The sequence below is a fragment of the Leucopleurus acutus genome, assembly GCF_964270905.1.
Source record: "Leucopleurus acutus genome assembly, chromosome: 5".
Classification (NCBI taxonomy): Eukaryota; Metazoa; Chordata; class Mammalia; order Artiodactyla; family Delphinidae; genus Leucopleurus; species Leucopleurus acutus.
In genome coordinates, this window is record NC_139147.1 from 125,080,911 (window position 1) to 125,107,662 (window position 26,752).

General features: G+C 38.7%; 1 protein-coding gene across 1 annotated transcript in view; it reads left to right on the forward strand.

The window, feature by feature from the left end:
- Positions 1-1,065: 1,065 nt before the first annotated feature.
- CEP70 (centrosomal protein 70) overlaps positions 1,066-26,752 on the forward strand; it is a 79,734-nt gene continuing 54,047 nt past the window's right edge. Inside the window, exons 1-7 of the mRNA XM_082839031.1 lie at positions 1,066-1,127; positions 2,718-2,816; positions 3,502-3,604; positions 22,628-22,753; positions 25,595-25,685; positions 25,810-25,933; positions 26,266-26,446. Coding sequence (XP_082695157.1) covers positions 3,596-3,604; positions 22,628-22,753; positions 25,595-25,685; positions 25,810-25,933; positions 26,266-26,446 — 531 coding nt within the window. The 5' untranslated portion in view covers positions 1,066-1,127; positions 2,718-2,816; positions 3,502-3,595. The remainder of the gene's footprint in view (positions 1,128-2,717; positions 2,817-3,501; positions 3,605-22,627; positions 22,754-25,594; positions 25,686-25,809; positions 25,934-26,265; positions 26,447-26,752) is intronic.

Sequence of the window (26,752 nt, forward strand, 5' to 3'; positions counted from 1 at the left end):
ACTAAGTTCTCGGAGCGGCATTCCCTTGCCCACCAGCTTGTAAGCCTCACAAGCGTCCTACTCTAATAAAACACTTCTGATCTATCACTTTGCCTCTCAATGAATTCTTTCTGTGCTGAGACATAAAGAACAGCAGGTCCTTGAACCCCCTCTCCCTCCACGCATTTCTGCCTTTCCTATCTGTATTGCTGGGGAACTCTTCACCGTTCAGAATCATTCTTCTTATGCATCTCTCTAGGTTTGTAGTTCTCTACCTTGGCTGCACATTGGAATCACCTGGGGAGCTTTACAAACTACCAATGCCTGGGTCCTACCCAGCAGATTCTGATATACTTAACTTGGGGTCTGAACATTGTTTCCAAAGCTCCCCAGGTGATTCTAATGTGCAGCCAGGGTTGAGGCGCACTGGTCGAGGAAGACTTCAGGGACCTAGGTAAATCCTCCTTTTCTTTCCCTTCTGTGCCCTAGACACCTTTCTCTGATCATGCCTATCACACTGCACCTTAATTTCAGGGTGTATACCTATCTCCCTAACTAGATTTTGAACATCTCCAGCCAGACACTTTTGCATTTTTGGAGCTCGATGTATGGCCTGACACTTCGTGGAGATTTGGAAAATGTTTAATAGGAGGGTAAAACGTCATCAACAAACATTTATTTGCGTCCTCCAAATGCGAGGCGCTGCACCGCTCAGCCAGGTCCTGAACATAGAGAACACGCTGACGTGACCCGCAGGAGCTAGCAGACACGACGTGTGTGTGTCTGTGTGTGCGTGTGTGATCCAGGTAAGTGAGAGAGACAACTTGAGCCAGAGCCTATTTTCAGCTGCAATGGAAGTGCGCAGGCGCAGACGACAAAGCCAGCCCGGCACACACAGGTCTAAGTCAAAGTTAGGCCCCACCCCCAGAAGCGGAGCCAACCAGAGGGCGCGGGGCAGGCCCAGCCTTCCCGGGCGGTCCGAGAAAATCGCTCCGGCGTTTAAGCCAGAGCAGAGGTAGGCCTCTCGACGCGCTCGGGCTCGATTGGCCGGCCTCCCACGGCGTGGTAACGGTCGCAGAGGCGGGGCCGGAGGCCGCTGAGCCGGCGGGGCTGGGCGCGCTGCTGGAGAGCGGCGGCGACTGAGTAAGGTGAGCGGCTCTTGGGGTTCACAGAAGCGGCGGCTGGAGCCCCTGCCTGAGGAACCCCGGGAACTGACCACACCTGCGCCCTGCGAGTGGTCAGACTGACCCTTGCTGGGGTTCCCAGAGAGGAGCAATGAAAATCCCAGTGTAAAGGCCGGGGGGAGCGGGGTGACCTGAGAAACCTGGTTCAAGTCTGGCTTCCCGCCCTTTGTGATCCTTGGCTTCCCATTTAACGTCTCGGCGCCTCAGTTTCGTCATTTGTAGGACACAGCTGGTAATTCTAGCCTTATATGGTGGTTGAGAAGGTTAGATGAGGCAGTGAGTGTGAAGCGCGGAATGATTGCCGGCGCAGCCTGGATTCTGGATAGGTTGTGGTTACTCCGTTCCCAAGCGTCCACTAGGGCCGACCCGCTCCGCTTTGCAGTTGTCAAGGTGTCTGAGAAGGTCGCTTGGCTAGTGAAGGCCCGTAGCAAAAGGTGGGGGCTCCGCGGACGGGTAGAGTAGGTAGCTCCTTCTCCGGTTTATTAGGACCATTTCAGAATCGGAGGGGCCTCTTTATGCGGAGCCTAATTTGATTTTATTAAGAAAATCAATGAGGTGAAAATATTGCAAGGCTAAGAGACCCGTAACACGCAGACCAAACAGGTTTTTGTATCCCTTTATTTTCTAACCGTGATAATGTTAAACACTGGGCACGCATTACCTCTGTTGGTTTCAGTCCTCTGTATGAGATTTTGTTTGTTGTGTTGTTTTACTTTTGGTATTGCCAAGTAGACCCGGGCCTTCCCCGCCCCACTTTGGGGAAGAGGTGGCTGACTAGGGTTTTGCCCGCAGCTTCTGCTTGGAGGCGTGTTCTGACCCTTCATGTAACCTCTCGCGGGGCAGAATGATTTGGTTGAGATGAGATCCAGTACTAATTCCGTTTCCTTATTTGCGGTAGATTCAGTTCTTTTTAGGAACTTTAAACAGCATGTTGGCATGTTTTTGGAATAGAGCCTTTGCATTTAATAGACAATAGAGACTTTGAAAGCATTGGATGTTCCATTTATTGCAGTAAAGTGAAATACGTACTTTTGAGAAAGCTAATTGCACATTTTGATGTGACTCACTTGAGAAAGAACAGCTACTGGCCATGCTTTATTTCCAGTTCCCCCCCCCAAAGTAGTGAAAAATAATTACATTTTAATTTATGGTGCATGTTACAGGGGCTTCAGACCTATAAAGGGCAAGTTACCAAAGGACTCTTGGGAGATCTCAGTGCAAGGAGATAGAAATGTGTTTTGCTTCTATGCACTTGGCTTTCTATGCTGTGTACAAATGAACTCCAACCCTGCAACTCCTATTCTCACAGTCTTACTTTAGGTGTGTTATGACACTGATTAAAGCAAGCTGCACCTTCTGCTTTGGCTTTGGGAAGCATTGGGTCTCTTCTGACTCAGAGTTCCAGACCTATGTCCTGTTACAGCTTGTAGTGGGGTAAAGGCAGCTGCAAACTATTGGCACATTAATTTCACAGTATGGACTTCTGAAAAGGAGGGCTTGGTCACAGGTGAAATTGTGAAAGTTGTTCTCCCTGCCTTTGCTTTTTGTGTTCAGTGGTATTGTCTGAGAGTACGCCTGCCTATGAGAATTATTCTACTGCTGCAGACCAGCCAGAGAAAGAGGATTTCACCGCCCAGGGTCAGAAGGGAAGGGGTAAGGAACTGAAGTAGCACCGACGAATGGGGTCAGAAGGACCAAGACAACTGATGGTTGCAAGGCAAATTTTATTATGCTACAGTTGCAGATTATATAGACTAGAAAAAGGAAGGTTGCCAGATGGTGGTTTACATTATCTACAGACTGTCTCGGCTCAAGGTTAACTTCCCTGGGAGAAAACCCATAAACCCAGAATCATCAAAAATAACCTGCACGTGCAGGGGGGAGACAGCTTTGCTTGTCTCATTTTACATTCTTTCTGATCTCTGGGCCCTGGTGATTTATCTCCCATAGAATGGAACAAGGGGGGGGAACAAGTAGGCACAGTCCCTTCGAGCAGCGGCGGCATGCCTGGCATGTCTGCAGCCTGCTCTCAAGGCTGACTGCTTCCCACATTCTACCTTTGAAGCCAGAATCAGAATTGATGCTAGATGATGATAGAATTGGACTCCCAGGCAAATGTTTCAACAGAGCGGGGACAGGAAAGATAAGGGGAAAGAAGACAATGGTGAAGGCATGTGGTGGTGAGCAACGGAGTCCATTGGCTAATTCAGTTGTTCCAGCTTCTGTTTAGTGGTTACCACCAGTAAGACAGATGCCTGTTCTGGGAATAACACATGACCATTCTTACTAGGAGATGAACTTTTTAAGATTTGGGTCTCTTTATCTTTTTGAAACTTAGATGAAGATCCAGTTTCAGATATGAGAGTCACTGAGTGATCATTTCATTGAGATCAACTTGAATGACCAGGTGAAAAGTGCAAGAGGACTGTGCTATGACTGAGGTACGTCTGATGTGACAGATAACTCTCTCTGGATGTTGAGAGACTGGAAAGGATCTGCTAATTGTGGAATACTATATGTATATCTTGACCTCCTCATAATCCTGTCAGATACTGTATTTTTTTTTTTTTTTTGGCCACACCCCACCACAGCATGTGGGAATCTTAGTTCCCCAACCAGGGATCGAACCCATGCCCCTGCACTGGAAGTTCAGAGTCTTAACCACTGGACTGTCAGGGGAGTCCCTCCTATCAGATTTTTTAAACTCAATTAAGGAAACTGAAGCGCAGAATGGTTAAATAACTTTTTAAGATAACACAGATAGCTGGTCACCAACTCTGATCACCACTTCAGTGTGCCAGGCACTGTTCTATTTGTCCTTTCTATATTAACTTTCCTAATCTTCACAAGAACCTATGAGCTAAGTACTTTTATTATCTTCATTTTATGATAAGTAAATTGAGGCACAGAGATTAGTACTTTCTTGGTTGCATGGCAGAATCCATGATTGGAACCTAGGCATTCTGGCTATACCAGCCTTCTTTTAGTTAGTATTTCCTTTCCTTTTGCTTTTATTGTTATTTAACAAAATCTTTTTATTAAAAAATGAATTTTTATTATGAAGTCAAACAAAAGAACATACATAAAAATGTGTAGCTTAATGAATTACTGAAAGACGATACAACCTAGGTCAGGGTGAAGAACCATGCTAGCTGTGTTAAAACTTCGCTCCATCCCAATTACAACTACTTGTGTACTCCCATTAGTAGCCATTCTTCTGACTTTTATAGTAATTGCTTCCTTGTGTTAAAAAAAGTTTTTTCATAAATCTGTATTCTTCAGCACTATAATGTAGTCTTGTCATTACGTTTTTAAAAAAAATCTCTTAATCTGTAGGTTTTCTCCCTATTCCTTTCTTTTCTTACAATTTATCTGATGAAGAACTTGGGTCATTTGACGTGTATACCCTACAGTCTGGATTTTGCAGATTGCACACTCATGTACAGTTAATTATGTTTCTCTGCCCTGGGTAATTCCTGTATATTAGTAGCTGGATCCAAGACTGGATCAGACTCAGATTCCATCCCTTTGGTAATTCTCTAGGTGGTGTTTGCCAAGACCATAGGAGGTGTGGAATGTCACATTGTTTCTCTTTGTGTTTTCAGCACCTGTTTGTACTTGATGCCTATATCTGTTCATTGAAGGTTGCAAAATAGTGGTATTCTATCGTGGCTTTTTTACTTATTAGTTGGAATATTAGTCCTTTATCTATCATTTGAATATGCAGCAGTACAATTCCTTTAGGAAAGGCAGCATAAATGTTTGATTCTTTCCATTTATTTACCAATTTTTGAGAAAGTGAATCGATTTTTTATCTTCTGAAGACAATTCTTTTTTGTTTTGTTTTTGAGACAATTCTTTTTAAAAATCTAATATCAGTATGAGGTCATGAATTTAAACATTTTACGTGTTTCAGTTCATTGCAATTATTATCAAAGCTCATGTGGTCTCATCTTTGGCTGGGGGGAGCCTATTCAAGCTTATCCTTTTGATATGACCCTACTAGTCTTTAATAGCTTCCTTGTTGTCTGATATCTTAAATCAATTCTGTCCCAAATCTGAAATCATCATTTCTTCAAGAAACTCTGTTTTTTTAAAGAAGGAAATAGCATTTCAAGATCATAATCTGTATTCTAGGGATACTGAGTCAGTCACTGTTTGAGCGCTTTCAGTAGACAGGCAGATATAAGTATCCTAGCTCTATCTGTAGACGCACACAGAACTCTTTTCATCTTGTAAAGCTGAAAGTTATACCCGTTAAACAATAACTCACCATCCCCCCAAGACCCTGGCAACCACCATTCTACTTTCTGTCTAAGTGGAATCATACAGCATTTGTTTTTTTGAGATTAGCTAATGTCCTTAAAGTTCATCCATGTTGTAGCATATGTAAACATTTCCTTCCTGTTTAAGGCTGAATAATATTCCACTGTATGGATATACCATATATTGCTTATCCATTCATCTCTTGATGGAACTTGGGTTGCTTCCACATTTTAGCTATTGTGCATAGTGCTGCTGTGAACATGGATGTACAAATATCTCTTCAAGACCCTGCTTTCAATTCTTTTGAATATACCCAGAAGTAGAATTTCTGAATCATAAGGGCAATTCTACATTTAGATTTTTGAAGAACCACCATGCTATTTTTCACAGCAGGTGTACCATTTGACATTCCTACCAACAGTGCACAAGGGTTTCAATTTTTCCACATGCTCACCAACATCCTCACTATCTGTTTTTTTGATAGTAGCCATCCTAATGGGTATGAGGTGGTATCTCATTGTAGTTTTGATTTGCATTTACCTAATGGGTAGTGATATTGAAATCTTTTCATGTGTTTATGGGCATTTTTATATATTCTTTAGATAAGTGCAAGTTCCTTGCCCATTTTTTAATCAGAATTTTTGTTGTTGAGTTTCAGGAATTCTCTATATATTCTGGATATTAATCCCTTATCACAAATGATTTGCAAATATTTTCTCCCATTCCATGGATTGCCTGTTTACTCTGTTGACAATATGTTTTGATGCACAAAAGTTTTAAATTTTTGTGAAGTCCAATTTGTCTGTTTTTACATTTGTTGCCTGCGCCTTTCCTGTCATATCCATGAAAGCACTGCCAAATCCAGGATTGTGAAGCTTTTACCCTATGTTTTCTTCTAAGAGTTTTATAGTTTTGGCTCTTACATTTAGATCTTTGATCCATTTTGAGTTAATTTTTTTTTTTTTTTTTTTTTTTTTTTTTTTGTGGTGCGCGGTCCTCTCACTGTTGTGGCCTCTCCCGCTGTGGAGCACAGGCTCCAGACGCGCAGGCTCAGTGGCCATGGCTCACGGGCCCAGCCGCTCCGCAGCATGTGGGATCTTCCCGGACCGGGGCACGAACCTGTGTCCCCCACGTCGGCAGGTGGACTCTCAACCACTGCGCCACCAGGGAAGCCCCATTTTGAGTTAATTTTTGTGTATGGTCTTAAGTAAGGATCCAACTTCATTCTTTTTACAGTTTTCCCAGAAGAGGAAGAGACTGACCATTCCCCTTTGGATTTTTGGCACTCTTGTTGAAAATCATTTGACAATAAATGTGGGGAATTATATCTGGGCTTTTTATTCTCCTCCATTTGTCTATATGCCAATACCACTATGTTTTGATTTTTATAGCTTTGCAGTGAGTTTTAAAATCAGGAAGTGTGACTTCTCCAGCTTCTTTCTTCTTTTTCAAGATTGTATTGGCTATTCAGGGTCCCTTGAGATTCCCTATGTATTTTAGGATGGGTTCTCTATTTCTGCAAAAAATGTCATTGGGATTTTGATGGGGATTACACTGAATCTGTAGATTGCTTTAGTTAGTATTGATATCTTAATATTAAGTCTTATGATCCATGAACATAGGATATAGTCCCATTTATTTATGTCTGTTTAATTTCTTTGAGCAATGTTTTGTAGTTTTCATTGTACAAGGCTTTCACTTCCTTGGTTAAGTTTACTGCCGTTTTTATTCATTTTTATGCTGTTGTAAATGGAGTTGTTAATTTCCTTTTTGGGTTATTCATTGTTAGTGTGTAGAAATGTACTGATTTTTATATGTTGATTTTTGTATCCTGCTACTTTGCTGAATTCATTTATTCTAACAGTTTTCTGTGTGTGTGTGTGTGTGTGTATTCTTTAGGGTTTTCTGCATATAAAATCATATCATCTGCACATAGAGGTAATTTTACTTCTTCCTTTCCAATTTGGATGCCTTTTATTTCTATTTCTTGCTTAATTGCTTGGTGAGAACTTCCAATCCTACATGGAATAAAAAGGCCTTTACACAGAAAACTATAAAACACTGATGAAAGAAATGAAAGATGACACAGACAGATGGAGAAATATACTATGTTCTTGGATTGGAATAATCAATATTGTGAAAATGACTGTACTACCCAAAGCAATCTACAGATTCAGTGCAATCCCTATCACATTACCAATGACCTTCTTCACAGAATTAGATCAAAAAATTTTACAATTTGTATGGAAACACAAAAGACCCTGCATAGCCAAAGCAATCTTGAGAAAGAAAAACAGAGCTGGAGGAATCAGGCTCTCCAACTTCAGACTATACTACAAAGCTACAGTAATCAAGACAGTATGGTAGTGGCACAAAAACAGAACTATAGATCAATGGTACAGGATAGAAAGCCCAGAGATAAACCCATGCACCTATGGTCACCTAATCTATGACAGAGGAGGCAAGAATATACAATGGAGAAAAGACAGCCTCTTCAATAATTGGTGCTGGGAAAACTGGACAGCTACATGTAAAAGAATGAAATTAGAACACCATACCTAATGCCATACACAAAAGTTTTCAAAATGGATTAAAGACCTAAATAGACCAGACACTATAAAACTCTTAGAGGAAAACATAGGAAAAACACTCTGACATAAACCACAGCAAGATCTTTTTTGACCCACGTCCTAGAGTAATGAATATAAAACCAAAAATAAACAAATGTGACCTAATTAAACTTAAAAAGCTTTTACACAGCAAAGGAAACCATAAACAAGATGAAAAGACAACCCTCAAAATGGGAAAAAATATTTGCAAACGAAGCAACGGACAAAGGATTAATCTCCGAAATATACAAACAGCTCATGGAGCTCAATATCAAAAAACCAAACAACCCAATCAAAAATTGGGCAGAAGACCTAAATAGACATTTCTCCAAAGGAGACATACAGATGGCCAAGAGGCACATGAAAAGATGGTCAGTGTCACTAAATTATTAGAGAAATGCAAATCAAAACTACAATGAGGTATCACCTCACACTGGTCAGAATGGCCATCATCAAAAAATCTAAAAACAATAAATGCTGGAGAGGGTGTGGAGAAAAGGGAACCCTCTTGCACTGTTGGTGGGAATGTAAATTTATACAGCCACTATGGAGAACAGTATGGAGGTGGCTTAAAAAACTAAATATAGGACTACCATATGATCTAGCAATCCCACTACTGGGCATATAGCCTGAGAAAACCATAATTCAAAATGACACATGTACCCCAATGTTCATTGCAGCACTACTTACAATAGCCAGGACATGGAAACAACCTAAGTGTCCAATGACAGATGAATGGATATAGAAGATGTAGTACTTATGTACAATGGAATATTACTCAGCCATAAAAAGGAACAAAATTGGGTCATTTTTGGAGATGTGGGTGGACCTAGAGTGTGTCATACAGAGTGAAGTAAGTCAGAAAGAGAAAAACAAATATTGTATATTAACTCATATATGTGGAATCCAGAAAAATGGTACAAATGAACCTATTTCCAGGGCAGAAATAGAGATGTAGTTGTAGAGAATGGACATGTGGACATGGTGGGGGGAAGGGCAGGGTGGGACGAATTGGGAGATTAGGATTGACATAAATACACTACCATGTGTAAAATAGCTAGTGGGAACCTGCTGTATAGCCCAGGGAGCTCAGCTCCATGCTCTGTGATGACCTAGATGGGTGAGAATGGGGTGGAGTGGGAGGGAGGTCCAAGAGGGAGGGGATATATGTATACATATAGCTGATTCACTATGTTGTACACCAGAAACTAACACAACATTGTAAAGCACTTATACTCCAAAAAAAAAGTGGTGAATGTAGACATCCTTGCCTTGTTCCTCATCTTGGAAAGCTTTCAGTCTTTCACTATTGAGTATGACGTTTACTGTAGCTTTTTAATATATGGCTTTTGTTGAGTTAGTTTCCTTCTATTCCTAGTTTGTTGAGTGTTTTTATCATGAAAGGGTGTTGGGTTTTGTCAAATGCTTTTTCTGCATCAGTTGAGATGATATTTTTTTTCCTTCATTCCATTAATGTAGAGTAATATGTTGATTTCTTTTCATATGTTGAACTATTCCTACATTCCAACTATAACCCCCACTTGGAAATGGTTTATAGTTTATAGTTATAGCGTATAGTTTAATACGCTGCTGAATTTGGTTTACTTGTTATTTTGTTGAGGATTTTTGCATTGATGCTTATAAGGAATATTAGTCTTTAGTTTTCTTTTCTTGTATTGTCTTTGTCTGGTTTTGATATTAGGGTAATGCTAACCTCCAGGAATGAGTTAGGAAGTGTTCCCTCCTCTTTAATGTTTTGGAAAAGTTTGAGATGTTTTGGTAGAATTCCTCAGTGAAGCCACCATGTCCAAGGCTTTTCTTTGTTTGGAGTGTTTTGGTTACTGATTCAATCTCCTTACTAGTTATAGGTGTACTGAGATTTTCTATTTCTTTGTGATTCAGTCTTGGTAAGTTTTGTATTTCTAGGAATTTATCCATTTCATTTTGATTATCTAATTTGTTGGCATACCATTGTTCATAGTATTGTTTTATAGTTTATATTTCTGTATAATTGATAGTAATGTCCCCACTTTCATTTCTGATTTTAATAATTTGAATCTTCTCTTTTTTTCTGTTCATCTAGCTAAACATTTGTCATTTTTGTTGATCTTTTCAGCTGTCTTTCATTGACTTCCTCTATTGCTTTCCTATTCTCTACTTCCTTTGTTTCTGCTCTAATTAATCTTTATTATTTTCTTTCCTTTGCTAGCTTTAGGTTTAGTTTGTTATTCTTTTTCTAGTTTCTTAAGTTGTAAAGTTAGGTTGTTAATTTGAGACCTTTCACATTTTTTAATGTAAACTTTTATAGCTATAAATTTCCCCCTTAGCACTACTTTCACTGTGTCCTGTAAGTTTTGTGTTTTCATTTTCATTAATATCTTAAGTATTTTCTAATTTCTCTTGTGATTTCTTCTTTCATCCATTGGTTATTTACAAATGTGTTGTATTTAATTTCCATAAATTTATGAATTTTTTATTTATGTTATTGATTTCTAACTTCATCCATTTGTGGTGACTTAATTTGTGGCCTAACATGTAGTCTATCCTGGAAAATGTTCCATGTGCACTTGGAAGACTGTGTATTCTATAGTTGTTCGGTAGAGTGTTTTTGTTGGTTTTTTTTTTTTTTTTTTTTTGGCCACACCACACAGCTTGTGGGATCTTAGTTCCCTGACCAGGGATCAAACCCGTGCTCACTGCAGTGGAAGCTCAGAGTCCTAACCACTGGACCACCAGGGAATTCCCCAGAGTGTTCTTTATAAATCTGTTAGATCTGGTTGGTTTACTGTGTCACATCCTGTTTCATTACTTTTCTTCCTGTTTCATTACTTTTCTTCTATCTGGTTGTTATATCTATTATTGAGAATGGGGTGTTAAAGTCTCCAACTACTATTGTAGAACTATTTCTTCCTTCAATTCTGTCAATTTTTACTTCATATGTTTTGGTGATCTGTTATTAAGTGCATAAGTGTTTGTAACTGTTATATATTCTTGCTGTATTGAATCTTTTATTAATATGTAATGTCCTTTGTCTCTAGTAACCTTTTTTGATTTAAAGTCTATTTTGTCTGATACTAATATAGCTACCCTTGCTTTCTCTTGGTTATTATTTTCATGGAATATCTTTTACCATCCTTTCACTTTCAACGTCTTTGTGTTGCTGGATCTAAAGTGGGTCCTGTTTTAGATACATGTAGTTGGATTTCTTAAATTCATTCTGCCAATCTGTCAGGAGTTTAACCCATTTACATTTAAAGTGATTACTCATAGTAGGGATTATTTCTCTCATTTTGCTATTGTTAGTAATATCTTATGGCCTTTTTTTTTTCTCATTTTCTGTATTACTGTCTTGGTGTTTAGTTGATTTTTTTGTAGTGAAATGTTTTTCTCTTCACTTTTCTCATTTCCTTTTCTATATATTTTATCACTGTTTTCTTTGCAGTTACCATGGAGATTACATTTAACATTATAAATTATAACACTCCCCCACCTCTTTTAGTTGTTGATGTTGCACAATTACATCTTTATACATGTGTGCCCCAAAACATAAATTAATAATTATTTTAAATTAATTTAGTCTCTTATTTATTTTTTATTTATTTTTATTTTTGGCTGCATTGGATCTTCGTTGCTGTGCGTGGGCTTTCTCTAGTTGCGAAGAGCAGGGTCTACTCATCATTGCAGTGCGCAGGCTTCTCCTTGCAGTGGCTTCTCTTGTTGCGGAGCACAGGCTCTAGGTGTGCGGGCTTCAGTAGTTGTGGCTCACAGGCTCTAGAGCGCAGTCTCAGTATTTGTGGTGCACAAGCTTAGTTGCTCCGCGGCATGTGAAATCTTCCCAGACCAGGGCTCAAACCCATGTCCCCTGCATTGGCAGGCAGATTCTTAACTGCTGCACCACCAGGGAAGACCCTAGTCTCCTAAATTAGGTGGAAAATGAGATGTGACATTACATACCAAAGTTACAATAATATTAGCTTTTAGACTAGTGATTGTTTTTTTAAAAATTATCTGTTTTTTAACACATTATTGACTGGAGACTTATTAATGTGTCTTTTATTACCCAAATGTTATTGGCTGGAGATGTATCAATATGTTTTTAGAGAGTGATACAATTAACATCACTGTGCCAAGCTGTTAGAACTTAAAATTGATCAAAGGTTCTTTATACAACTTATGATTGTCATTATCATTCACATTTTGCTCCTTTAAGTTTTTGTTCCAATCTTATGTATATTATAAATGCAATTTTATTATGGTAAAATTTTCAAAAATGACGCATTGTGAAATTTTGAGTGAAGAAGAATTTTTCAATGAATTTATGCAGGTGCTTTCTCTGATTTTCCAAGTGACGTATATACTAGTGTCTCAGAAGATGATAGTTCTTCAGAATATAGTTCTGATTTAGATGATGTGACTATTAGGCCAACAAAAAGACAAAAAACCTTAGTGATTGATTCTGATACAGAAAGTGAAAATGAAGCTCATGGTGCTGGAGAATGCTCCTTTGCTTCTACAGAAGAGTGGATTGAAGACAACATTTCACGAAAATTAGAAGACTTACAGATGTGTCAGGTGTAACTATTGAGTGTAATAACCCACAAAGTATTAGTGAAATAACAGAATTAATTTTTGGTAACTACTTTTTTGAGTTGGTCACTTCTCAGACAAACTTGTATCACCAACAGAATGAAAAATCATATAAAAAGTGTGATAAGGCTTCAAAATGGACTGATGTAACTGATAGTGACATGAAGAAGTTTCTTGGATTAATAATTTTGGTGGGACAAATAAGAAAGTCACACTGGAAAGAATATTGGTTGGTTTGATCCCTTACTTGAAACACCTATCTTTCCAAAGATTATGACGAGAAGAAGGTTTGAACAAATAATGATATTTCTTCACTTTAATGATAACTCAGAAACTCCACTTCCTGCAGACAGAATCTCAAAAGTTAAACCTCTTTTGGATTATTTTCTACCAAAATTTCAATCGATCTATAATACCCAAACAAGAACTATCACTTGATGAGGCAATCATAAAGTGGAGAGGACGGCTCAGATTCAAAACCTATAATCCCAGAAAACTTACAAAATATGAAATTTTGGTCAGGATGGTTAGTGAAAGTGAAATCGGATATCTATGCAACCTTGAGATTTACACAGGTGAAGGAAAGAAACTGCAATAAACAATATTATGGGTCCTACAACCTTATCTTGATTTATGGCACCATATTTACTAAGACAATTATTACAACAGTGTGTCCACATCTGAAATATTGTTGAAAAATAAAACCAGAGTTTGTGGGACCATAGGAGAGAATCGTGTCTACCAAACGAGTTAAAGGAGAAATCTAAAAATCTACAGTGGGGAGAAATGACATTCTTACAGAAGGGAGAAGTGATTCTTATATGGAAAGATAAGAAGCTAGTCCGCATGGTGACAACTATTCATGATGCCTCCATAGCATCTACAGGAAAGGAAGACAGGAGGACTGGCCATCAGATAAGTAAGCCTACTTGTGTATTAGAGTATAATGTATGAAAGGAGTTGATTGATCCAATCAATATCTGGCAAACTTCAATATCCTCTGGAAAACTTGAAAATGGTATGAGAAAGTGGGTTTCTATTTGAGTAATTTCAGTTTATTCAATGCATTTAAAATTTATTGTAGCCTTAAGGCACAGAATAAAATTACTTACAAGCAGTTTTTGTTAGCAGTAACTAGAGAATGGGTAACTGGTGAATGTAGTTCATTCATTCACCATTCTGGTGAAGGTAGTGGTAGTCCTGCACCTGGTCCTTTTTGTGGCATTTCTAAAAGAGCCCCCGCACAAAGATCCACCTTGTCAATTCTCAGGTAAAATAAAAGAACATATCCTAGAGGAAATAATCCCCACAGGACTAAAAAAAAATGCTGCCAGAGAGTGTAGAGTCTGCTCTTCCAGGGGAAAGTGCAGTGAAACATGGGTATTTGTAATAGATGTTCTGTTCCCCTGCACAGAGGTGCCTGCTATACTCCCTGTCACACTCTAACGAAATAATAGGATGCTTTAGTTTCAAATGAATACATTAAGTGCAAAAAAAAGTTGTTGATATTTACTCAAACATGGGTGTTTCAGTATTCACTTACATAACAAATTGATGGCCACAGACGTTAGTTTCTATAAAACTCCCCTGGTCAGTAATGTGTTAAATCATATAGAAAACAAAAAGTGGAGTTACACATCTTTGTCATAATAATAGTAGCTTTTATAATTGCCCATGTATTTACCATATTTACCATGCCATTTACTTTTACTGAGAGCTTTAGTTTTTCATATGGCTTCAATTTACTGTCTAGTGTCCTTTCATTTCAACCTGCAGGACTCCCTTTACCATTTCTTGTAGGGCAGGTCTAATGGTAACGAACTCCTTCAGCTTTTGTTTATCTGAGAATGTCTTAATTTTATTCTCTCTTTTGAAGGACAGTTTTGCCAGATATGGGATTTTTGACTGACAATTTCTTTCTTTCAGCACTTTGAATGTATCATCTCACTACCTTCTGGACTCCAAAGTTTCTGTTGAGAAATATGCTGGTAATCTTATTGATGATTTCTTGTATGTGATATGTCACTTCTCCCTTGCTGCTTTCAAGATCCTCTCTTTGTGTCTTTCAAAAGGTTGATTATAGTACTTCCTGGTGTAGGTCTCTCTGAGTTTACATTTCTTGGAGTTTGTTCAGCTTCTTGAATATATGTATTTGTATCTTTCAACAAATTTGGGAAGTTTTCAGCCATCATTTCTTTAAATATTCTCTCTGCCACTCTCTCTCCCTTTTCTCCTTCTAGGACTCCCCCAGTTTGTATGTTGGCCTGCTTGATGGTGTCTCACAGTCCTTTAGGCACTGTTCACTTTTTAAAAGAAATATTTATTTATTTATTTATTTGGCTGTGTCGGGTCTTAGTTGCAGCATGTGGGATCTTCTTTTTTTAATTTTTATTTTATTTATTTATTTTATTATCATTATTTTTAAATTTATTTTGGCTGTGCTGGGTCTTCGTTTCTGTACGAGGGCTTTCTCTAGTTGTGGCAAGCGGGGGCCACTCTTCATCGTGGTGCGCGGGCCTCTCACTATCGCGGCCTCTCTTGTTGCAGAGCACAGGCTCCAGATGCGCAGTCTCAGTAGTTGTAGCTCATGGGCTTAGTTGCTCCGCAGCATGTGGGATCCTCCCAGACCAGGGCTCGAACCCGTGTCCCCTGCATTAACAGGCAGATTCTCTGCCACTGCGCCACCAGGGAAGCCCTGGCATGTGGGATCTTTTGTTGCAGTGTGCGGGCTCTTTGCAGTATGCAGGCTTGCGACATTTGGGCTTCTCTCTAGTTGTGGTGCGTGGGCACCAAAGCCCGTGGGCTCTGTAGTTGCAGCACTTTGGCTCTCTAGTTGCGGCATGCAGGCTTAGTTGCCCTGCGGCATGTGGGATCTTAGTTCCCTGACCAGTGATAGAAACAGCATCCCTTGCATTGCAAGATGGGTTCTTTTTTTTTTTTAAATTAAAAAATTTATTTATATTTTGGCTGCATTGGGTCTTTGTTGCTGCACGTGGGCTTTTTCTAGTTCCGGCAAGTGCTGGCTACTCTTTGTTGTGGTGCACGGACTTCTCATTGTGGTGACTTCTCTTGTTGCAGAGCACAGGCTCTAGGCTTGCGGGCTGCAGTTGTTGCAGCACATGGGCTCAGTAGCTGTGGTGTACAGGCTTAGTTGCTCCGTAGTATATGGGATATTCCCAGACCAGGGATTGAACCTGTGTCCCCTGCATTAGCAGGTGGATTCTTAACCACTGTACCACCAGGGAAGTCCCTGAAAGATGGATTCTTAGCCACTGGACCATCAGGGAGGTCCCACACTGTTCACTTTTATTCAGTCTTTTTTTCTGTTCCTTAAAGTCGATATTTTATATTGTCTTACTGTCACTTTTACTCAGTCTTTCTTTTGCCTGTTCAAATTGCCTTTGAATGCCTCTAGTGAATTTTTTATTTCAGTTATTGTACTTTTCAACTCCAGAATTTTTTTGATTTCTTTTTAGGTTTCCCATCTCTTTATTGATATTTCCATTTTGTTCATATATTTTCTCTTAATTTTTCTCCACATCTTCCTTTAGTTCTTTGAATTTTTTTTTTTTTAATTTTTGCAGTACGCGGGCCTCTCACTGTTGTGGCCTCTCCCATTGCGGAGCACAGGCTCCGGACACGCAGGCTCAGCAGCCATGGCTCACAGGCCTAGCTGCTCCGCGGCATGTGGGATCTTCCTGGACTGGGGCACGAACCCGTATCTCCTGAATCGGCAGGCGGACTCTCAACTACTGTGCCACCAGGGAAGCCCAGTTCTTTGCATATTTTTAAGATGGTTGTTTTAAAATCTTTGTCTAGTAGTTCTGCCATCAGGTCTTTTTTTTCAGGGACAGTTTTTGTAGATTTGTTATTTTTCCTTTGAATGGGCCATACTTTCCCGATTCTTTGTATCCTTTATTTTTTGTTGAAAACTGAACATTTCAATCTAATAATTGGGTATGTCTGGAAGTAAGATTCTCTTCCTTCACCAAGGTTTTCTGGGTTTTGTTTTTGTTTGTTTTAAATTGTCATGGCTGTCTCTATGCTGAGGATCAGCCTGAGGTATAAACTTAAGGTCTTTTTTTAGCCTACACCTTTCTTGGTCATGTGCAGTGACTTTCTAATTTCCCATATGTGTATTTACTTTTATTTTTTTAATTATTATTTTTAAAATTTTGTCTGCATTGGGTCTTTGTTGCTGCATGTGTGGTTTCTCTAGTTGCGGCAAGTGGGACCTACTCTTCGTTGTGGTGCGCGGGCTTCTCATTTGTGGTGGCTTCTGTTGTGGTGCATGGGCTCAGTAGTTGTGGCTCATGGGCTCTAGAGTGCAGGCTCAGTAGTTGTGGTGCATGGGCTTAGTTGCTCCACGGCATGTGGGATCTCCCCAGACCAGGGATCAAACCTGTGTCCCCTGCATTGGCAGGCGGATTCTTAACCACTGCGCCACCAGGGAAGTCCCTGCATTTGTTTTTAAATGTCCTAGTTTTTAAATGTACGGTTTCCAAAAGGGGAAAAGAGAAGAATGAAGAGAAGAAAAGGACAATGGTCCTTTAAATCCCCTGTATGTCACTTTAACCAGCGTGAGAGGAGCTTATAACAATGGGAGGGAGTACAATAAGACCCCTGCTTCTTTTTCTGCTCCTCTGAGATCAGAAGCAGCAATCAGTCAGATCACAGAACCCCAGAATTTGGAGGACAAGGTCCTTTTTGCCCACCCTGACTCACACAAACTGGGTATAACCTGCTCCTGGTACGTGGTGCACAGCTGCCTGCCTTAAAGCTGAGGGTGGGGAATAGGTAACTTTTACCCTGCTGAGAGGTGAAATAGACTGAAATTAACCACAAATCATCATTTAATACTTCAGTGGAATTTGCAAGCCTCAATAGACTCAGAGTTCCAAAATAGTTAACTGAGACAGATTCTGCCAGTGAAGTTTTTTTCTAGTTGGGGAGACTCATTCCTTATGCTTCCTACGCTGCCATCTTCCCAGAATCATCTCTTCCTGATCTTGAAGAAATGGATGATTTCAGATTTGGAGCAGAACTGGTTCAAGATATCAGACAACAAGGAAGCTACTAGTAGAGTCATATCAAAAGGATAGGCTTGAATAGCCTTCCCCCAGCCAAAGATGAGACCACATAAGCTTCAATAATAATAATAATAATAATAGTGAACTGAAATCCATAAAATATGTTTAAATTAATGACCTCATACTGAGATTAAAAATTTTTTTTTGCAGTAGGTCCTTGTTGGTTATCTATTTTAAATATAGCAGTGTGGGGCTTCCCTGGTGGCGCAGTGGTTGAGAGTCCGCCTGCCAATGCAGGGGACACGGGTTCGTGCCCTGGTCTGGGAAGATCCCACATGCCGCAGAGTGGCTAGGCCTGTGAGCCATGGCCGCTGAGCCTGTGCGTCTGGAGCCTGTGCTCCGCAACGGGAGAGGCCACAACAGTGAGAGGCCCGCGTACCGCAAAAAAAAAAAAAAAAAGAAATATATATATATATATAGCAGTGTGTTTATGTCAGTCCCAAACTCCCAATCTATCCCTGCTCCCCCAACCATAAGTTCATTCTCTAAGTCCGTGAGTCTCTTTCTGTTTTGCAAATAAGTTCATTTGTATCATTTTTTTTAGATTCCACATATAAGTGTTATCATATGATATTTGTCTTTCTCTGCTGGACTTAACTTCACTTAGTATGATAATCTCCAGGTCCATCCAGCTTGCTGCAAGTGGCATTATTTCATTCTTTTTAATGGCTGAGTAATATTCCATTTTATATATACCACATCTTCTTTATTGATGGACATTTAGATTTTCTTCTATGTCTTGGCCATTGTAAACAGTGCTGCAATGAACACTGGGGTGTATGTATCTTTTTGAACTGTGTTTTTCTGCAGATATATGCCCAGGAGTGGAAATCCTGGATCATATGATAGCTTTATATTTTAGTTTTTTAAGGAACCTCCATACTGTTCTCCACAGTGGCTGTATCAATTTACATTCCCACCAACAGTGTAGGAGGGTTCCCTTTTTTCCACACCCTCTCCAGCATTTATTGTTTGTAGATTTTTTGATGATGGCCATTCTGACTGGTGTGAGGCAATATCTCGTAGTTTTGATTTGCATTTCTCTAATAGTTAGCAATGGTGGACATCTTTTCAGGTACCTCTTGCCCATCTGTATGTTTTCTTTTTGTAAAAAAAATTTATTTATCTATCTTTGGCTTCGTTGGGTCTTCGTTGCTGCGTGTGGGCTTTCTCTAGTTGCAGCAAGCTGGGGCTAGTCTTTGTTGCTGTGTGCGGACTTCTCATTGCAGTGGCCTCTCTTGTTGCAGAAGCACGGGCTTCAGGTATGCAGGCTTCAGTAGCTGTGGCATGTTGGCTCAGCATTTGTGACGCACAGGCTCAGTAGTGGTGGCACACGGGCTTAGTTGCTCCGTGGCATGTGGGATCTTCCCAGACTGGGCTTGAACCCGTGTCCTGTGCGTCGGCAGGCGGACTCTCAACCACTGCATCATCAGGGAAGTCCCTGTATGTCTTCTTTGGAGAAATGTCTGTTTAGGTCTTCTGCCTATTTTTTTACTGGGTTGTTTGTTTTTTGGATGTTGAGCCGCATGAGCTGTTTGTAAATTTTTGAGACTAATTCCTTGTTGGTCGCATTGTTTGTGAATATTTTCTCCCATTCTGTGGGTTGTCTTTTCATTTTGTCTGTGGCTTCCTTTGCTGTGCAAAAGGTTTTGAGTTTAATTAGGTCCCGTTTATTTTTATTTTTATTTCCATTATTCTAGGAGATGGATCGAAAAAGATATTGCTGTAATTTATGTCAGAGTGTTATGCCTATGTTTTCCTCTAAGAATTTTATGGTATCTGGTCTTACATTTAGGTCTATAATCCATTTTAATATTATTATTAATAATAATAATTGCAGTGAACTGAAATGTATAAAATATGTTTAAATTCACAACCTCATACTAATATTAGATTTTTAAAACAGGATTATCTTCAGAAGATAAGGAACCAATTCATTTTCTTGAAAATTGGTAAATCAGTGGAAGCACTATTAATGTGGGACCTTCTTGACATATAAGAATGACCCAGAGGAGAGGAAGCTAGGTTTCAGAGGTGGTTTGCATCTGGTTCACCCTTATTCTGAGAGTTATAGCCCATCTAGGTAACAATTTTAAATGGGGGAGTGACTTTGATTTTAGCATTCATTTTCACAGATTTTTCTTTGGATTTGGCAAATGCCTTCAGGGAAAAAGTGAATTTTAATCTTCTTGATTTTTTTCCCTTGATAATTCGTCATTATCTTATTAGTTCTTTAATGCTTTTAAGAAGAAGACATTTCTTTAACATAGTTTATTCAGCTTTTTTCATTGTCTTTGGAGGCAGAGTTTTCTGCTGTACTATTACCAAAAAGTAGGCTACTCACCTCATGGAATTTAGTCTTATGTAGACGTGTTCATATAAAACAAATTACACAGGGCTTCCCTGGTGGCGCAGTTGTTGAGAGTCCGCCTGCCGATGCTGGGGACGCCGGTTCGTGCCCCGGTCCGGGAAGATCCCACGTGCCGCGGAGCGGCTGGGCCCGTGAGCCATGGCCGCTGGGCCTGCGCGTCCGGAGCCTGTGCTCTGCGACGGGAGAGGCCACGGCAGTGAGGGGCCCGCGTACGGGAAAAAAAAAAAAAAAAAAAGAAAGAAATGACACATATAATTAAGCTGTGTAATTTGTAGAAAAAGTCTAAGATAATATACAGTGGTATGATTAGGTGAGATCTGTTTCATTCAGCATACTAATATATGGCAATGACACCAATTATCTATAAGTTTCTATGTTTCAGGTTCTACATACTTTCTATATGTTGTCTGACTTAATTCAACCTATGAGATATAGGTATTACTGTGTTTTCTCTTTTACAGATGAAGAAATCAAGGCTCAAAGATGTTGAGTTTGTCCATGTCACACAGTTTAATAAATGGTTAAGCTGCTAGTCACTCAGGCCACCTGACTCTGAACCTCTAAACCTTTATACTTTACTCTTTGTAGTGCTAGAAGAGCATATAAAAAGAGGACCTGATCTAGTCATGGGATCAGGGGAGATTTCCCTGAAGAAGGAAATACGAGTCGAGAGCTGGAGGTCAAGTATGAGTTAACTAAGTGAAGAGGATAAGAGTGCCTAGGCCTCGAACCTGGAGGGAGGTGACACTTTGAAGATCTGGAAGAAGTCTGGTGTGGCTGTTAGGGAGATTGTTAGACTATGTGGCTCCACACTCTTGGGGGATTCTCTTTACATTGATATTTACTCCCCTTATGTCTGCTACAGACGTATTCTTCCCACTTTAAAACTGGCTGACTCCTGTTGGTGATGCAGTAGGAAGAACACAGCATCACCTCTGAAGTATTCTTGCCAAAAAATACTGAACCTGAATTTAGATGTAACTAGTTTACAAGAAATACAGGGGATGAAGAAATATGTTAAATGATAAGAATACAATAAGCCAAATCTGAAATGTGAGTAATTCTATAAGACAAATGGCCTATTTCTTCAACAAATAAATGTCAGGTTAAAAAAAAAGAGGGTGGGGGAGATGAGTGAGATTGTTACAGATTCAAAGAAATTTAGGAATGCTATATGCATTCCTTGAATAAAAACCCCAAAAGACATTTTTAAGACATTTGGGGGAGAATTGAACATGGGCTAGATATTAAGTGATAGTAAGGAATTATTACTATAATTGGGTGTGACAGTGGTATTGAAATTATGTTTAAAAAGGGTCTGTATTTATTAGAGATGAATACTGAAATATAAGTGGGTAAGGAAGAAATGAAACAAGTATGGAAGAATGTTGGTTATCATTGAACCTGAATTAATGGATACTTGGGTTCATTGTACTCTTTCTCTACTTTTATGTATTTTTGAAAATTTCTCTAATGAAAAGTTTAAAAACTAGCTGAAAGTTGATAGCCGTTGAAGTTGGCTGATATTTTTGAGAAGTATCTTTATTTAAAATAAAGGTGGGAGGGGTAACATAGTGGGTGACTTAGTTGTTGGAGACCAGAATTTAAAGGGGAGAGAGTACTCTGTGATGTCAAGCAGCAAAAATGGCAGAATTTGAGAATTTGTAACATGTTACTAGGTTTAGCTGAAAATGAATTATTGGTGGCTAGTAAATTGTTTAGTTGGATTTCACTACCTGAAGCAGATATAAAAGGACAGAATGGTGCTTTGCAAGAAATACTGAACTAGCAGCGGGGAGACCTACTTCTAAGGAATATTGGGAAGATCATTTTACCTCTCTGGGTCTCAGATGGTTTTAGCATCTGATATACTGGTACAATTCTCCCAGCACTCTCTCTTGCCAGCTCTGGGCAGCTGTAGATTGTGGATTAAACAATTTCCGAGGTTCTCCAAAGCTCTGAGATTCCATGATGCTAATGAATGTGTGTGTGTGATTGTGCCTCTGCAAAGGAGCAGTTAGATATCAAAAAATCCAAGGAAATATTTTCCTACAGAGTGGCAGTCTTAGACAACAAGAGCAAGTGATGGGAGGGTAAACTTAATATAAACCTTTGTGTGTGCCATACAGAATCCTTTGTTGCTAGCTTCTTAGCTACTTAATAAATAAAGACCACCTAAGAATGGGGCACATCATTTACCCTTCGAATTAGTCCAGTGAATTGTTAGACTGGCCTGTAACTTTGGGTCAGACACAGTTCTTCTAGTGTTTTGGGGAAGCAGCTTCCAAAAAACATCAATTTATTTATTAGCATCACTTGCTTTTCATATTATCTAGTTAAAACAAATAGTTTTCTTTGTGTGTATGTATGTAAAACCCCATAATGCTTTATTTCTGGAGGAGAACATTATAAAATTCTTGAAATCAGTTTTCTTAGAGGTCATAAAAGTTTTGACACAGGAATACTTAAATTGCCTAAGAGTAGTAGGTTCTTTTAGATGTAATTTCCTTTAACAACTGCTGCACTTTTTTCTTAATTTAGGCAACTCACAAATTTTTATTGCCAACCTCTACTTCCTTTGACTCTACAAAGAAAATTGTATCTACAGCAGCCCCTAAAGCCCAGGAGTCCAGCAAATCATCAGACGGACTCATGACTGAAAAACAGGTAAACCTAAAATATTTGAAGCCAGTGTTTGTCAAAATATATGTCAAAGAATACCACATCTACAAATGTGAAAAATCTTACTTTCAAAGGCTGCTTTAGTAAAATCATTTTGGGAAATGATGAGTTAAAGACTATTAAGTGATACCATTATTCTAAGACTTCACAATACAGTAAGTCCCCTACATACGAACCTTCAAGTTGCGAACTTTCAAAGATGCGAACATGCATCTGGTGCCAGCAAGGAACCAGAACCTGTGCCATCAACGTCAGGCGTGAGTGAAATTGCATCTCGCCCTCCGTCTCTTGCTGCTGATTGTTCAGCTCTACCATCTCCCACCTCCTCTCCCTCCTCCAGTCAGTAACTCTTCCTGCCTGTTCACTCGATGCCAGCCCCTGCATGCCAGCTGTTGTACTGTACTAGTGTACTTTTCAAGGTGCTGTACTGTAAGATTAAAAATGTTTATTTTTTGTGTTTGTTTGTTTTTTATGTATTATTTGTGTGAAAAGTATTAGAAACTTATTACAGTACAGTGCTGTATAGCCGATTGTGTTAGTTGGGTACCTAGGCTAACTTTGTTGGACTTAAGAACAAATTGGACTTACGAACACGCTCTCGGAACAGAACTCGTTTGTATGTAGGGGACTTACTGTACTATCCGTCTCCAAAAAGAGGCTTTAGTATACAGTATTTCCTACTTACTTAACACTAATCTGATGAATATTTCATTAGACTGGTGTTCTGCAGCACATACTTTGGAAAATACCATTCTCACCTATTTTCAGAATTTGCAAACAGTTATGTTTTTCTTTCTCTTAAAAGAGCTATCAAAGAACGATATGTGTAATTGGGTCATTCAAAATGTGTGACATTGTTATTTATAGAGCATTTTGTTTTTATGAGTCATAGTAGGCATCCACTTATATACCCACACAGAGCTTTTGGCTTATCAGCATAATTTTAGTTCTGTGTCATTAATCTTTGTGACCAGAAGACATAAATAAGGGAAAAGGTTGTGGGAGGGAGGAGGATTATAGAAAGGATAAAGAAAGGGAAGAAAGTCAGCAGTCAAAAGGAAAGATTTGTTTGGCACTGTGAGTCATAGTGCTATCAGAGAGTCATCATAATAATTTGTTTTTTGTCTTGATAGATTTTTTTAAAATTGAAATATAGTTGAAGTATGGTTGATTTACAGTACTATATTAGCTTCAGGAGTACAACACAGTGAATCAGTATTTTTACAAATTTTACTCCATTAAAAAATATTATAAGGGCTTCCCTGGTGGCACAGTGGTTGGGAGTCCGCCTGCTGATGCAGGGGACACGGGTTCTTGCCCCGGTCTGGGAAGATCCCACATGCCGCGGAGCGGCTGGGCCCGTGAGCCATGGCCGCTGAGCCTGCGCGTCCGGAGCCTGTGCTCCGCAACGGGAGAGGCCACAACAGTGAGAGGCCCGTGTACCGCAAAAAAAAAAAAAAAAAAAAAAAAAAAAATATATATATATATATAAAATAAGATAATGGTTATAATTCTCTAGCTATATGGTGTATCCTTGTTGCTTATCTGTCTTGGTAGATACTTTAATGTCTGAGGGGAATTTGGATGTGGAGAATAATTTTAAAAATTGTCTAGGTGGGTGGGAGGGGAGAAGTTGTCTAAATTATTAATCTTGAAGTTATTATGATATTTACATACTCTACACTAATGAAAATGTATAAAATATATTTTTTCAAGCATTTAAATAGATTGAAAATTCACTCAAATTATGTTTTCACAAATAAATAAGATACTTAAGGTATTTTTAAAAAGAACACAAAGTACTCACACAGTGATTTCAAAATTGATCATTGTACTTAAATTAAGAGCCTGTTATAAAACTGTTAAGATCATGGATTTAAATGTGTCATTTAAAAAAATCTCCATTTCTGTTCTTATCTATATTTTATGTTCTTATTTTTCTTCCCATTGTTAGGTTTTTATTTATTTTAGTTTTTATTCTTTTTTAATCTAGAGAGTGAGAGTTACTTACCCTCTCAGGTTTATGGTGTAAATACATATTTAGAATCAGCAATACAAAACTTGAGTGTCTTTCAGAATGATTCTACTAGAATCAGTTCCCTGGATGGGCAGACTCCTTTTCATAGTTAGTTCCTTGTATGATGGACAAGTTCTATCTAAATTACTGGCTCTGTCAAGTCAGATATGTTTTGATTTTGTTGTGACCCTAGTCAGGATTAAAGTGACACTTGTTTCTTAGTGACTCAACCTTCCTTTACTCTTCAATTAATATAACCTAATTTGCAGCTTTTTATTTTGATTGGGGCCTGGTCTGGTTCAGTTAAATAAAAAACCTAAGGGTGGGACTTCCCTGGTGGTCCAGTGGTTAAGACTTGGCCTTCCAATGCAGGGGGTGTGGGTTCGATCCCTGGTTGGGGAGCTAAGAACCCACATGCCTCGCGGCCAAAAAACCAAAACATAAAACAGAAACAATATTGTAACAAATTCAATAAAGACTTTAAAAAAACAAAAAACAAAAAACCTAAATTCTGTTTGTTTCACTGAAATTGCAAGGTTTTTTATTTTTATTTAATTTATCCATGAAGGCCTATATATGAGTATTCTGGAATTATATAATGTAATTATCTGTGCTTCTTTGCATCCTTTTTAGTCTCTTAATTTTGTTAGAAACAAATTTGTTTTAATTTTAATCATTATATGTGTATAAAAATTCCTATTAAAGCTTTTGGAGAAAGTCTGTTATTTTGGAAGCAAAGGAAATTATATACAAGGGTATTTCTTCACCTTATATCTTAAAGTTGATCCTTTTCTCCCTCGTAATTGTAGCAGGAAGAAGCAGAATGGGAAAGCATAAACGTGCTGTTGCTGATGCATGGCTTAAAACCTTTATCTCTAGACAAAAGAACAGATACGAAAGGTAATCAGGTCCTATTCTTGCTTCTTAAGATAAAAATGTTCTTTTTCTGTTAAAAAATTTTTGATGTTAAATTTTTTTCCTTATCTTTATTTTTACTATGTGTATTACATTTCAAAAAATGTAGATCTCATCATTTTTGACAAACAATCATCACAAAGGATGAGGGAGAATTTAAAAACTTTGATGGAAGAAACATCACGTCAACAGAACATGATCCGGGAGCTCATAGAAACTAATAAGCAGCTTAAGTAAGAAAATGGAAAAAAAAGATCTCTTTTCAATTGTTTATGTACAAGTGGTATGCATTCTAAAAATAACTCCCTTGAAAAAAATCTTGAAATTTAATTTTCCATTGTGATTAAATATTAAATTAAAAATGTTTTTAGTAGGTAAATCTTTTGGTAATAGCTTAGCTTAGATATGTAATGGTATCCTATATTTCTTCAGTTGGTTTGTGTTATAGGATAGAAATTTTAAGAATGCAAAGAAATTTTAGAAACTCATTGTGGTGTTAGATGGATATGTTTGTTGATATGTTTTATTTTTATTACTAAGGGAGGAATTGTGTATGTGTTATTAGAAATGAACTTCAGCTACAACACAGCCGAGCAGCAGATCAGGAACAACGAGCTAATGACTTGGAACAAATTATGGAGAGTGTGAAATCCAAAATTGGTGAAATGGAGGATGAATCCCTAAATAGGGTTTGCCAGCAACAGAATAAAATAAAAGAACTTCAAAAGGAGCATAAAGCTTTACAGGTACTGAGCTAAACATTTTCTTACACGATGGTATTAAGACAGCTTGTCAGGGTTACAGGTGATTTCATGTTGCTTAATTCAGTGGCCCTTATCTTACTTGACCTATCGTTGTTGCCTTGAAATACTTTATTTGTTTCGTTTCCAGAACATCCTCTCTTCTGGTTTTCCTCAACCCCACTGGTTATTTTTCAGCTCCTTTGCTGATTCTTCTCATCTTCCTAACCTCTTAGTGTTGGATTCCCCAGACCTTTCTCTTTCCTATAAATTCTAACTCCCTTGGTGATGCTCAGTCCAATTCACAGCACT